At 57.4% G+C, this 12,818-nt stretch overlaps 2 protein-coding genes across 6 annotated transcripts in view; one reads left to right on the top strand and one right to left on the bottom strand.

Annotated features, from left to right (window-relative positions):
• The window catches only part of LOC137846612 (leucine-rich repeat and fibronectin type III domain-containing protein 1-like protein), a 41,891-nt gene extending 39,147 nt beyond the window's left edge, over positions 1-2,744 (top strand). For 3 of the 4 annotated variants that reach the window (XM_068664607.1, XM_068664606.1, XM_068664608.1), the window contains one exon: positions 716-2,744. In XM_068664607.1, coding sequence (XP_068520708.1) covers positions 716-1,226 — 511 coding nt within the window. In that variant the 3' untranslated portion in view covers positions 1,227-2,744. The remainder of the gene's footprint in view (positions 1-715) is intronic. The other variant, XM_068664609.1, reaches the window with a different exon arrangement.
• Positions 2,745-5,772: 3,028 nt separating this feature from the next.
• On the bottom strand, positions 5,773-11,611 carry QPCTL (glutaminyl-peptide cyclotransferase like). 2 transcript variants are annotated; one of them, XM_068664600.1, is made up of 7 exons: positions 11,352-11,608; positions 10,207-10,347; positions 9,827-10,120; positions 8,973-9,125; positions 7,075-7,174; positions 6,555-6,671; positions 6,224-6,450 (listed from the first exon to the last, which is right to left on the bottom strand). In XM_068664600.1, the coding sequence occupies exons 1-7, from the start codon at positions 11,571-11,573 to the stop codon at positions 6,305-6,307; spliced, it is 1,173 nt and encodes a 390-aa protein (XP_068520701.1). In that variant the 5' UTR covers positions 11,574-11,608; the 3' UTR covers positions 6,224-6,304. The 2 variants fall into 2 exon arrangements, with proteins under 2 accessions (XP_068520700.1, XP_068520701.1); XM_068664599.1 differs by lacking the exon at positions 7,075-7,174 and having other exon boundaries at positions 5,773-6,450; positions 11,352-11,611.
• Positions 11,612-12,818: the final 1,207 nt, after the last annotated feature.

Raw genomic sequence — 12,818 nt, 5'->3', positions numbered from 1 at the left:
GGAATTTACGCAGAACAATCCCAAGGTTAGGGCTGGATGCAGGGGAGGAGGTCAGTTTGTGCTGTTATTTGAGTGGAGAAGATGCCACGTAGATGTGAGTGCACATGTTTTGCTCTAATTGTTGTCACTGGCTGCCTGATTACGAGACACTGAGCACCATGGAGCTGCTGGAAGGTGGGAATGAGGTTAATCTGTGGACCAAAGGTTGGAATTTGCCTTTTTTCCTTTCGTCTTCGCAATGTGCTTCCTGTGGGTGTAAGATTACTGGAATACATTTTAATTACCGAGTGCTGGAGTTGATCCTGTTCTGCTATTTAAGCCCTTAAGTATGTTCCTTTATAGATTTTCAAACATTGACAGTATTCCATTCTGCATGGGGCATGTAATGCCCCCTTTTAGGCTGAAACTGCAGAAATTGAAGATAATGCAGATCAGAACAATAAATCAGGTCTGACTTCTCCTCCAGCCACCACAAGCTTGTGCATTCCAGTCCATGTTTGTTTGACATGGCCGAGGTAAAGACATTTTCGCTGCTAAAATCTGTATTTTCCGTCCCTACCGAGTAACCCAGGGAATGCTAGCTGTTCCTGCTTGTTCCGATTGCCATGCTTGTCTTCTGCTCTGCTGGTTTCCTTACAGCAGGCACTGATAGCTTGAATCGGTCTCCTTAGGTTCGATCAGCTTGGATGTTTACTGTGCTTATTTTCTTTTCCAGGATGATCCCTGCTGCTAGTAAATCCTTCTTCTTGACTGATCTGGTTGCAGGACGTGAGTACGACCTCTGTGTCCTTGCTGTTTATGATGATGGCTTGACATCTCTGACTGCAACCAGAGTGATCGGATGCGTGCAGTTCACAACCCAGGAGGAATACAAGCAGTGCCGATCCCTTCACGCGCAGTTTCTTGGAGGAACCATGATCATCATTATTGGGGGCATCATTGTGGCTTCAGTTCTTGTCTTCATTTTCATCCTCCTCATGAAATACAAAGTCTACAACAATCACCACAAAAACAAAACTACTAAAGTTAATAACGTCTGCTCTCAAACCAATGGAAGTCAAAGTGGCTCGATGGCTCGATCCACTTCTAAACTGGCAGAGAGGCGGGAAAGTTTGCACCAGGAGTGCTCGGGATCTTCCAGCAAAGGAAAAACTGTTGTAGACTTGGATTGTGAAAAAGTGACTCCAACCAACACAACCTTTTTAACAACCGATGCGTTATCTTAATGGCCATTTGACAGGACACACCAAGGTGGTATTGCTTGAAACATTTTAATGCGAGTGGTTGTATTTTAAGCTTCACTACTATTGTCTATTTTTAAGATCAGATGGTTTAAAAAATATTTTTTTAATCTGTAAACAGTTCTTGCATTCTTAACTATTTTGTTTCAATATATTAAATATAAGTGTGTGATTTACAAGATTTTTTTACTGGTTCTTTTATAGCATACACCTCTGGTATCAAGGCAGCAACATAGCTAAATTCTGACTAGGTTTGTCTGTAGTGAAATGCACTATTTTTTCATTTGGTTACTGACCAGCAGCAAAGACGTACTCTCAGGATCTTCAGACTTCTTTTCTCACAGCAGAGTCACCAAACTACTCATCTCTTCAAGGAATGATGTGTTATAGAAAGTCTCAATGCGGAGTTATTTATTGCCATAGGTATGTTGTATACATGCTGCTCACAAAAGAAGTAAAATTAGTAGAGGTTCCCTATGGAAAAAAAAATAAATAAAAATATAAGCACTACTTTAAAAAGAAAAGAAATAAAGAAAATTGAAAGTACTTTAAGTACTTTACCATATTCTCTTGGAATTATTCGCTGGCACAGAAATATGGACTCGTATTGTTTGCTTTGTAACAGCTGTTATCTGTCTAGGCTGTGCCTTCGAGAAACCTCCTCTTGTTCTTGGAAGTCAGATTTACCTCTGGGCAGGACGAAGCCCCCGCTTTTTGTTCTTCCTAAATTGTAAAACTTCACGAACCGGTTGAAATCAGGTGTGTTCCACTGTGCACGTTTTTGCTATGCTGAAACCCATGCCATAGTCTCCCGCTCCGAAAGCTGAAGGTATTTTTCTCTCTTTTTATTTCGGTGGTAAATTTGCTGAGCGAGGACCCGCAGACGAAAGCTCCCGTGTCCTGAGGCACACTGCACAATCTCACTGTGACACCTCATCTTCAGATGGCTTTTATACCAGTCTCTTCTTTCTGTAATGCTGCATGAAGTGTAATGTAACTGGCTGATAGATGAATTATGTGAATGTGTCCGGTCAAGTCATTTTAACGCATCATGTGGAATGAAATGTTCCTTTTGTTTCAAGGGATACTGGCAAATCGAGATGGACCCAAAGTTTAGGTTTTGAAATATGCACAAGAGGAATTGGTGACCTCGACCAAACAAAATGTCATCTCTGCCATCCTCATTGGTCGCTGATCCTTTGCAAAGTACCTAGCTCTGTAAACAAAACAAGAGAAACCAAGGATACCTTTTATTTATTGAAGCTCAAGAAACGGAACGAAAAAGCAATTGACAGGAGAGGCTTGCGAGCTGAGTGACTTTACATCTTTTCAGGTGATTGAGATCTAATTTAGCAAAGAGAAGTATTTCTCCTAACGTTGTCCCTTTAACTGTCTATAAATATTTCTCCTGTTTGAATATGAAAGAATGCTCAAGAAAAGTTACCTGGTGGACAGCTGGAAGCTGTTTAACTCCACTAAAATTAAATACTCTATTTTAATACAGTTAGTCTCACTAATTGCCTAAGTAGGAGGCATTTTCTTGAGGTCTCTATGATGCCCAGATTTGGTGAGGTCCATGTTTTGTTCTGATTCCCAAACATAAATTGAGAAAGAAGTAATTGGGGGAAGGGAGGGAGGGGGATGTCTGTTATCAGGTATATTTGTGAAAGTGAGATAAGGTTGTGCAGCTACACTCATATCAGTTTTCTTTTATTTAATATATATATATATCTTTTCCCACTCACAAAATTCAGTGCTGGAATTTGAACATGCTTTTCTGAATTACTGCAACCCTGACTGCTACGAGTATCATGAGTGGCTCAGCCCACCTGCACATTAAATCAATTTATTGGTGACATCCTGCCATTTTCTGCCAGTAGCAATTTCTGTCATGCCCTTTTATTTGGTACCTACATGCTAAGTATGAAAACTCTTCTGTTGCTGAGCAGCATCTCGTGGGATTCAGGGGCTGGAGCTGGAAATGCTGTATTTTGACAATTTGCGGTGTGTACTCAGGCTGTCCATCTTATCTTCAAACTGGTGTGAGTTGTGCTAGCATCATCCTTGCTTGCCTATGACAGCAGCAGCAAACTGGATTTGTTTTAACTATTACTCCCTTAAATAGAATTGAGGTTTGGTGATTCTCTCCAGGTTGTTTTAGGAGCTCGAGGTTGGAAGTGACTCTGAGCTCCTGATGTCTCTGTTATACAAGCAGAAAAGTGTGGAGAGCAGCAGAAAGCCAGAGCCCGCTGATGAACCCTCTGCAATTACTCTATATAAAGTTAGGGAGCAGATTATTCTGGTAATTATATATATATATATATACACATATATATCAAAGAAATAACAGACAATGCAGTCATTAGACAAAGCCAGTATGGGTTCACGAAGGGCAAGTCCTGCCATGTAAACTCATGATCTTTTTAGGACAAGGTTACCCACCCGGTGGACAAAGGGAAGGTAGTGAGTGTGGGTTCATTTTTTTTTTATTTTTTGTTGTTATTTTTGGATTTTAGCAAAGCTTTTGGTGCTCCCTCACTATCAGCTGGGCATGGACACCATAGGATGGGGGAACAATTAGCTGAAGGGTTGGGCTGAAAGTGTTGTAACTGGGGTGACATCAGCTTGGTGGCCAGTCACTGGTGGTGCTCCCAAGGCTTATTTTAAGTCAATTTCTCTTCGATATTGCTAGCAATGACCTGGACACAGGAGTTGAACGCACGCTAAGTTTATGGGTGATGTTGAATCAGGAGCCAGTGGTTTTCTTGGGGGTTGTAAAGGCTTTACAGGGAGATCGTGGTAGATCAGAAGGAGGCAACGCTACTTGGCCGTGCCCTGAGGAGGGCCATGAAGGCGGTGTAAGGACCGGTGGCCATGGTGTGTGAGGAGCAGCTGAGGGGACGTGGGTTGTGCAACTGGGGGTGCCTGTGGAGCCTCCATGAGGGGACAAGTGGTGGTAGGACATGAGCTGTGTGAGGACATTTGGGACAAGTCACACGTGAGGTGCAAGCCCCACACCTGTGGGTGCTCACAAAGCGCTTGGACAAGGCTCATGGCGACCAGGCCTCAGCTGGGCCTGTTTGGAGGACCTGGGGGGCGCCATGAGCAGGCCTCGCTGGTCCTCCAAGGGGTCCCTTCCTTCTCAGGCCACTCCGCAACTCTATGGTCCTGCCCTCCATGCGCATGCGCGGTTCAGCTCCCTGCCACCACGAGGCGGCACTGCACGCAGCCCCCTCACCGTGTGCATGCGCGTCCCCCCCCCCCCCCCCCCCCGAGGCATGCTGGGAGTTGTAGTCCTCCTGGCCTCTAGGTCCCCCCCTCTGTTTGCATTTTTTACACTCAGAGCCCTCTTTCTCCTTTTTTTTTCTGCGTGTATTTCACCCCACAACGCTAATTGGCCACCAAATCCCCTCAAGGCATCTCCAATTTCCAATTTTCACCTGCTTGGCTCCCCAGGAACCCACCAGCACCCCAATGTGCCCTCTGAGGCGCTCCAGACGCCTCCATTTGCCCTTTCAGCCCCCTTCAGCACCAAAAAGACCCTCAGGACCCCCTCATTTGGTCCTCCCTGCGCCCCAAAACCCCCCGCTGGCTTTCAAAGTACCCCTAAAAACCCCACACCTGGCCCCGTGGCCTCCACAACACCACCTGGGCCCCCTCTGCAGGCATTTATTATGTTCCAGAACCTTCTGGTGCCTCTTCACCCCCCTTAAACCCTCTCTATTCCCCTCAAAATCCCTCCTGAGGTGCTCCTTAAGCTCCAAAAACCACATTTTTTTCCCATAGTGGTTCCCTCAGCATCTCTGTGGATTTCTCAGGATTATTTCTGAGGACCTCGTGGTGTCCCAGAGCCTTCTTTTGGGGGGTTTTTGTGTGACCAGAGGTGTAAATGGGGGTACTGGGAGATTCCTGAGGGTCTGGGTTAGTCCTGGAGGATTTTTAGTAGGTTTTATGGGTGCTGTGAGGGTCCTGGGTTTTTCTGAGGGGGGCTCTCAGGAATAATCTGGGAGGGCCTTGGGGTTACTGGGAGGATCCTGGTGGGCTCCAGGACGTACAGCGAGGCTCTGGGGGGGTACTGGGGGCACTGGGATCACGCTGGGTGGCTCTGAGTTCTGTAGGGGATGGTACTAGGGGGCTACGGGAGCAGAACAACACAAAAATAAGGAAATATTTCTAGTAACATCCTCTTTGTAGGTCATTTCCTTCCAAAGAGCTAGAAAACTGCTGCTTTTAAGTGCTTTGAGTCTCGTCATCTGGTCCCTTCCGTTATCTCCAGGCTTAGATGCTTCAACATCCCAGAAGATTGGGGGAAAAAAATAAAAATAAATAAATAAACACTTTTTAAACCCAATTACATTTCTGCAGTGAAGCGTTCCCAAGTAGACGCGTGCAAGAGGACGGCTCCGAGGTCAAGAACTGGGCTGATGGGGACAGATGCATCAATGGAAATGGGGCCAAAACAGACCCCCAGAAAAGTGGGGTTTGTGTTTTTTTGTTTTTTTTTTTCCTTCTTTTTTTTTTTTTTAAAGATAGAGAGATTGCAGTAGAAATCCAGAACACCACAGCGACAAGCAGATGAAGGAGAAACATTATGAGAACCAACAGCTCGCTTCCTTGATCATTCCGGTGCTCCCTCGACGTTTAATTAATATTTAAACACCTCTTTTCAACGGGGATGTGTTTTTTACGTAAGTTTGCTCTTCCGTGGGGCTGCAGCAACCGGGGGAGGCGCAGAAATAAAACACAAGGGGACCGCTGACCGAATTAAAACGAGGAGGACCCCCACGACGAAGCATCCAGCAGCACTTTGGGGTCCGGATGGGACTTTTGGAGGTTTGGCTGGACCCTCCCCAGCTGAAAATGGGGTCGAGAAGCCCCCCCGTTGCCTTTTCCAGCTGGGTTCCCCCCTTTTGGGTCCTGCCACCCCGTGAGCCTGTTCCGAAATGTGTCCCCATGGGTGGGTGACAGCACGGGGCATGCCGCCAGGCACCGAGGATTTAATTCGGGGGGGCTCCCAGCTCAGCCAGGGGCTGCCCCGATGCCCCGGGGGGTGTCGGGGGGGCTCAGAGCTGCAGGAATTCGGCCACGAAGGCGGCGAGGATTTTGCAGAGGTCGTCCACGGTGGGCAGGTGGAGGTTGGCCTCGTTGTCCTCGGTGGTGTGCCAGACCCAGGGGAAGGGCATGGGGATGAGATGCAGCACGGGGACACCTGCGGGGACACGGGGTGTGGGGGGGGGGACGTGGACACGGCAAGGGGACGTGGAGCTCGGGGGGGGGGATTTGGGGACAGCGTGGGGGACACGGGGACGTTACCACGTTGTAGGAAGGGGACGTGGTCGTCCTCGACGGGCCCCGGGGGTGGGCTGAGACGGAAAAAGGGCTGGTCCTTGGGGGAGGCGTGCAGCAGCCCCAGGTTTCGCAGTCGTTTCTCTGCACGTTGGGGACACGGGGGGGGGACACGGGAAGGCATTTGGTGGCTCTGTGACACCCCCGTCCCCACCCCGTGTCCATCTCTGTCCCCATCCCAGCCTCCTCGCCCCATCCGTGTCCCCATTCCCATCCCTAAACCCAGCACCCACCCTGTCCCCATCCCCACCTCACCCCACCCCACGCCGACCCCATGCTTGTCCCCAAACCCACGGGTGTCCCCAGGTGCCACCCACGCCCTGTCCCCATCCCCTTGCCCCCCATCCTGTCCCCAAGCCACGTCCCCAACCCTTTCCACATCCGCAGGGCCCATCCACGCCCCGTCCCCATCCACGCCCTGACCCCACACCCGTCCCCGTGTCCCCACGTCCCCGTGTCCCCATGTCCCCATGTCCCCAGGGCGCACCGATGGCCACGAGGCGCAGGAACCAGTGGTGGGTGCGGGGGAAGTGGCTGTGGATGGCGGGGTGCTGGGTGCCCAGCAGGTCCAGCAGCACCAGTAGGCTCTGGGGACACGGCGCGGGGACGTCAGCACGGCCACGGGGACACCACGTGGCCATAGGGACACCACCCTTGGGTGCTCCAGGACCATCCCGCTTGGGCCACCGTGGTGGGGGGGACAACCTGGCAGTGCCACCACCCTGCCACCACCCTTGGGTGCCACAGGACTGTCCCAATGGGGTCACCACCACCCTTGGGTGCCATCCCACCACCCTGCCACCACCCTTGGGTGTCATGGGACTGTCCCAGTGGGGTCACCATCACCCTTGGGTGCCATCCCACCACCCTTGGGTGCCATGGGACTGTCCCAGTGGGGCCACCACCACCCTTGGGTGCCATCCCACTACCCTGCCACCACCGTTGGGTGCAATAGGACTGTCCCAGCAAGGTCACCACCACCCTTGGGTGCCACGGGACTGTCCCAGCTGGACCACCACCACCCTTGGGTGCCATCCCACCACCCTGCCACCACCCTTGGATGTCATGGGACTGTCCCAGCTGGGCAACCACCACCCTTGGGTGCCACCACACCATGCTACCACCACCCTTGGGTGCCACGGGACTGTCCCAGTGGGGTCACCACTACCCTTGGGTGCCATCCCACCACCCTGCCACCACCCTCGGGTGCCATGGGACTGTCCCAGCTGGGCCACCACCACCCTTGGGTGCCACCACACCACCCTGCCACCACCCTTGGGTGCCATGGGACTGTCCCAGCTGGGCCACCACCACCCTTGGGTGCCATCCCACCACCCTGCCACCACCCTTGGGTGCCATGGGACTGTCCCAGCGGGGTCAAAACCACCCTTGGGTGCCACCACACCACCCTGCCACCACTCTTGGGTGCCATGGGACTGTCCCAGCTGGGCCACCACCACCCTTGGGTGCCATCCCACCACCCTGCCACCACCCTTGGGTGCCACGGGACTGTCCCAGCTGGGCCACCACCACCCTTGGGTGCCATCCCACCACCCTGCCACCACCCTTGGGTGCCACGGGACTGTCCCAGCGGGGTCACCACCACCCTTGGGTGCCACAGGACTGTCCCAGTGGGGTCAACACCACCCTTGGGTGCCATCCCACCACCCTGCCACCACCCTTGGGTGTCATGGGACTGTCCCAGTGGGGTCACCACTACCCTTGGGTGCCACCACACCATGCTGCCACCACCCTTGGGTGCCACGGGACTGTCCCTGCTGGGTCACCACCACCCTTGGGTGCCATGGGACTGTCCCAGCGGGGTCAAAACCACCCTTGGGTGCCACCACACCATGCTGCCACCACCCTTGGGTGCCACGGGACTGTCCCTGCTGGGTCACCACCACCCTTGGGTGCCATGGGGCTGTCCCAGTGGGGTCACCACCACCCTTGGGTGCCATGGGGCTGTCCCAGCTGGGTCAAAACCACCCTTGGGTGCCATGGGACTGTCCCAGCGGGGTCACCACCACCCTTGGGTGCCATGGGACTGTCCCAGCTGGGCCACCACCACCCTTGGGTGCCATCCCACCACCCTGCCACCACCCTTGGGTGTCATGGGACTGTCCCAGTGGGGTCACCACTACCCTTGGGTGCCACCACACCATGCTGCCACCACCCTTGGGTGCCATGGGACTGTCCCAGTGGGGTCACCACCACCCTTGGGTGCCATCCCACCACCCTTGGGTGTCATGGGACTGTCCCAGCTGGGGTCACCACCATCCTTGGGTGCCACGGGACTGTCCCAGCTGGGCCACCACCACCCTTGGGTGCCACCACACCACCCTGCCAGCACCCTTGGGTGCCGGGGGGGTGGGCCACACTCACCATGGCGGTGATCTGGGTGCCGTGGGGGCCGTGGCGGGTGGCAGCCATGCGTGCCGCCAGGTGCCGGGCGCCGTAGAGGGAGTCGGTGGCGCTCCACTCCTCGAAGGCCTCCTCGCCGTCGAGGAAAAGCAGCTGCAGCGTCACCTCCGCGCCCTGTGGGGACCAAAATGTTCCTGGGGGGGCCCTCGGGGGCACCCTAGGGTCCAGTGGAGGGGGCTGGGAGGGAGCCGGGTGGGCTGGGAGGGACCCAGGGGGCTCCGTGGAGGATTGGGGGGGGGGGAAAGTGTCCTATGGTGGGCTTGGGGGGGGACCCAGGTGTCCCAGGGGGGAACAAGGAGGGACCCAAGTGTCCTGGGGGTGTCTGGGGGGGGGTCCCAAGTGTCCTGGGGGGGAACCCAAAGGTCCTGGGGGTGTCTTGGAGAGGACCCAGGTATCTGGGGGGGGTCCCAAGTGTCCTGGGGGTGCCTGGGGGGTGACCCAGCTATCTGGGGGGGGTCCCAAGTGTCCTGGGGGTGTCTGGGGGAAACACCCAGGTGTCCTGGGGGGGTCCCAAGTGTCTTGGAGGGGACCCAAATGTCCTGGGGGTGCCTGGGGGGGGACCCAGGTGTCCCTGGAGGGGGTCCCAAGTGTCCTGGGGGGGGAACCAGCTATCCTGGGGGGGTCCCAAGTGTCTTGGGCGTTTCTGGGGGGGGTCCCAAGTGTCCTGGGGGGAAATGTGGGAGGGACCCAAGCGTCCTGGGGGTGTCCGGCAGGGGACCCACATGGCTGGGGGTGACCTGGGGGACACCCAAGCACCCTGTTTGGGGTCGGGGGGGGGGGGGGGACGAGATGGTGGGGGGGGGCTCAGCACCCACCCTATCCTTCGCCCTCCGCAGGGGCCGGTCGAGGGCGGCCGCCAGCTCCAGCAGCATGGCACAGGGCACGGCCGAGTCGGTGGCCCCCAAAAAGGGGAGGCGAGCCGGGGGGGGGCCCGGCGGCAGCACCTTGGTGTCGTAGTGACAAGCCAGAGCCAGGCGGCGGGGGGCGGCGGGGGCCAGCGTGGCCACCAAACTGGCGAAGGCCACCGGCCCCCGAGGCGTGGTGGCCTCGAAGGCGTCGAGCTCCAGGTGCCAGCCGGCCGGCAGCGCCGAAAGCCGGTCTGTGATGTGCTGGGGGGGGGACACAGGCATGGGGATGGTGATAGGGTGGTTTTTTTTTGGGGGGGGGACATGGGTGATATTGGGGGGGGGCTCACCTGGCGGGCGGCGAGGCTCCCGGCGCTGCCCGGGGGTCGTTCCCGTAGGAGGGGGCGCAGGAAGGCGTCGCGGAGGCGGGGGGGGTGCAGCCCCCCCAGGAGGGAACGGAGGTCCTGCTCCGAGGGGGGGGCCGGGGGGGGCTGTTTGGGGTCCGGGGGGGGGGTTAGAGATAGGGGGTGGGGATGCTGGGAGGGGTTTTGGGGGTATAGGGTTGGGGGGGGGCGTCTGGGGATCAAGGAGGGGATGGGGGGGTCTGGGGGCTCCCATGGGGTGGGGGTGTCCTGGGGGGCGGGCTGGGGGTCTTGGAGGTTCTGGGGGGGTCTGGGGGCTCCCATGGGGTGGGGGTGTCCTGGGGGGGGACAATTCCCCCAATTCCCAGAACCACCCCTAATCCCAGGACCTCCCCCTAATCCCGGGACCCTCCCTCAATCCCGGGACTCCCTCCCCTAATCCCGGGACCCCCCTAATCCCGGGACCCCCTCCCCAAATCCCAGGACCCCCCAAATCCCAGGACCCCCCCCAAAATCCGGGCACCCTCCCTCAATCCCGGGACCTCCCCCTAATCCGGAGGCCCCCCCTAATCCCGGGACCCCCTCCCCAAATCCTGGGACCCCCCAAATCCCAGGACCCCCCCCAAAATCCGGGCACCCCCCCTCAATCCCGGGACCCCCCCCTAATCCGGAGACCCCCCCCTAATCCCGGGACCCCCCCCAAATCCGGGCACCCTCCCTCAATCCCGGGACCCCCCCCTAATCCGGGGACCCCCCAAAATCCCGGGACTCCCCCCTAATCCTGGTTCCCCCCCTAATCCCAGGACCCCCCCCAAAATCCGGGCACCCTCCCTCAATCCCGGGACCCCCCCCAAATCCCGAGACCCAACAAAATCCCGGGACTCCCCCCTAATCCCGGGACCCCCTCCCCAAATCCCGAGACCCCCCCTAATCCCGGAACCCCCCCCCCAAATCCCGGGACCCCCCTAATCCCGGGACCCCCTCCCCAAATCCCGGGACCCCCCCTAATCCCGGGACCCCCTCCCCAAATCCCGGGACCCCCCTAATCCCGGGACCCCCTCCCCAAATCCCGGGACCCCCCCCTAATCCCGTTTCCCCCCCCCCAATCCCGGTCACCCCCCCCCCCATTTTACCGGTCCTCCTCCGGTTCCCCTCTCCCCTGCGGGCCAGGCCGCGTAGAGGATGACAGCGGCCGCCGCCAGGGCCAGGAGCAGCGGCGGCAGCGGCCGGGGGCAGCCCCGGAGGCGGGGGCAGAGCCCGGGCACCGGCAGCGGCAGCGGCACCGCCACCGGGCCGGGAGCGGGACCCGAACCCGCGGCCCGGGGCCTCCGGGAGCCTCCGGCGCCCTTCCGCATGGCGCGGGGGCGGGGCCACCCGAGAGGGGGGCGTGGTCTTGGAAAAGGGGGGCGTGGCCTTCGACAAGGGGGCGTGGCCTCGAGAAAAGGGGGCGTGGTTTCGAAGGGGGCGTGGCTTAGTGGATGGTGTGGTTTAACGGAGGGGGCGTGGTCTTGGATACAAAGGGGGCGTGGCTTGCTCGCTGGGACACGCCCCTTTTTCCGAAGGGCGGGGGAGAGGAGGGAGGGGCGCATGCGCAGTGGGGATGGGGACAGGGATGGGGACGGGGATGGGGACGCGGTGGTGGCGCCGTCCTCGGGGCACCTGCGGGGGGGTGGCACCGCCGGGGATGTCACCCCCGAGGGATGGCACCCCTGGGGGATGGCACCCTGGTGGGACATCACCCCCATGGGATGTCACCCCTCTTGTATGTCACCTTAGGGGGATGTCACCCCCATAGGACGTCACCCCCATGGGATGTCACCTTGGTGACATGTCACCCCCATGGGATGTCACCCTGATGGGACATCACCCCTATAGGACGTCACCCCCATGGGATGTCACCCCTATTGCATGTCACCTGAGGGGGATGTCACTCCCATGGGATGTCACCCTGATGGGACATCACCCCTGTGGGATGTCACCCCCATGGGATGTCACCTTGAGGGGATGTCACCCCTGTTGCATGTCACCTGAGGGGGATGTCACCCCCATGGGATGTCACCCTGATGGGATATCACCCCCATAGGACGTCACCCCCATAGAATGTCACCTTGGTGACATGTCACCCCCATGGGACGTCACCCTGGTGGGACATCACCCCTGTTGCATGTCACCCCCATGGGGTGTTACCTGGGATGGATGTCACTCTGGCAGGACGTCACCTTGGTGGGATGTCACCCCCATGGGATGTCACCTCCATGGGACATCACCCCAGTGGGCTGTCACCCCCATGGGATGTCACCTGAGATGGGGTCGTCATTTCCCAGTGGGATGTCCCCTCGGACTGGGATGTCACCCCAGTTGGGGACGTCACCCTGCACCGGGACATCTTCATGGTTGGGGACGTCACCTCCCATGGGATGTCCCCAGTGGGGACATTGTCCCAGGCAGGACACCGCCTGGCCTTTGGGTGTCACCCCGCACGGGGATGGCACCCCCACCATCGCTGGGGATGTCACCGTGGCCAGGACATGTCCCTGGACAGGCTGTCACCCTCAAAGTGCCACCACCCCACGGAGCCATCACTGGTGGGATGTCCCCAC

The sequence above is a fragment of the Anas acuta genome, chromosome 34 (genome assembly GCF_963932015.1).
Source record: "Anas acuta chromosome 34, bAnaAcu1.1, whole genome shotgun sequence".
Lineage (NCBI taxonomy): Eukaryota > Metazoa > Chordata > Aves > Anseriformes > Anatidae > Anas > Anas acuta.
The sequence above is the reverse complement of the archived record's forward strand: the minus strand, read 5'-3'. Positions and strand labels throughout refer to the sequence as shown.

Coding starts and splice junctions, on each gene's coding strand:
- QPCTL (XM_068664599.1), bottom strand. CDS start 11,573: ATGCGGAAGGGCGCCGGAGGCTCCCGGAGGCCCCGGGCCGCGGGTTCG. Junction 10,121..10,206: donor GGAGCCTCGCCGCCCGCCAG/GTGAGCCCCCCC, acceptor TCCCCCCCCCAG/CACATCACAGACCGGCTTTC. Junction 9,126..9,826: donor TGCGGAGGGCGAAGGATAGG/GTGGGTGCTGAG, acceptor TGGTCCCCACAG/GGCGCGGAGGTGACGCTGCA.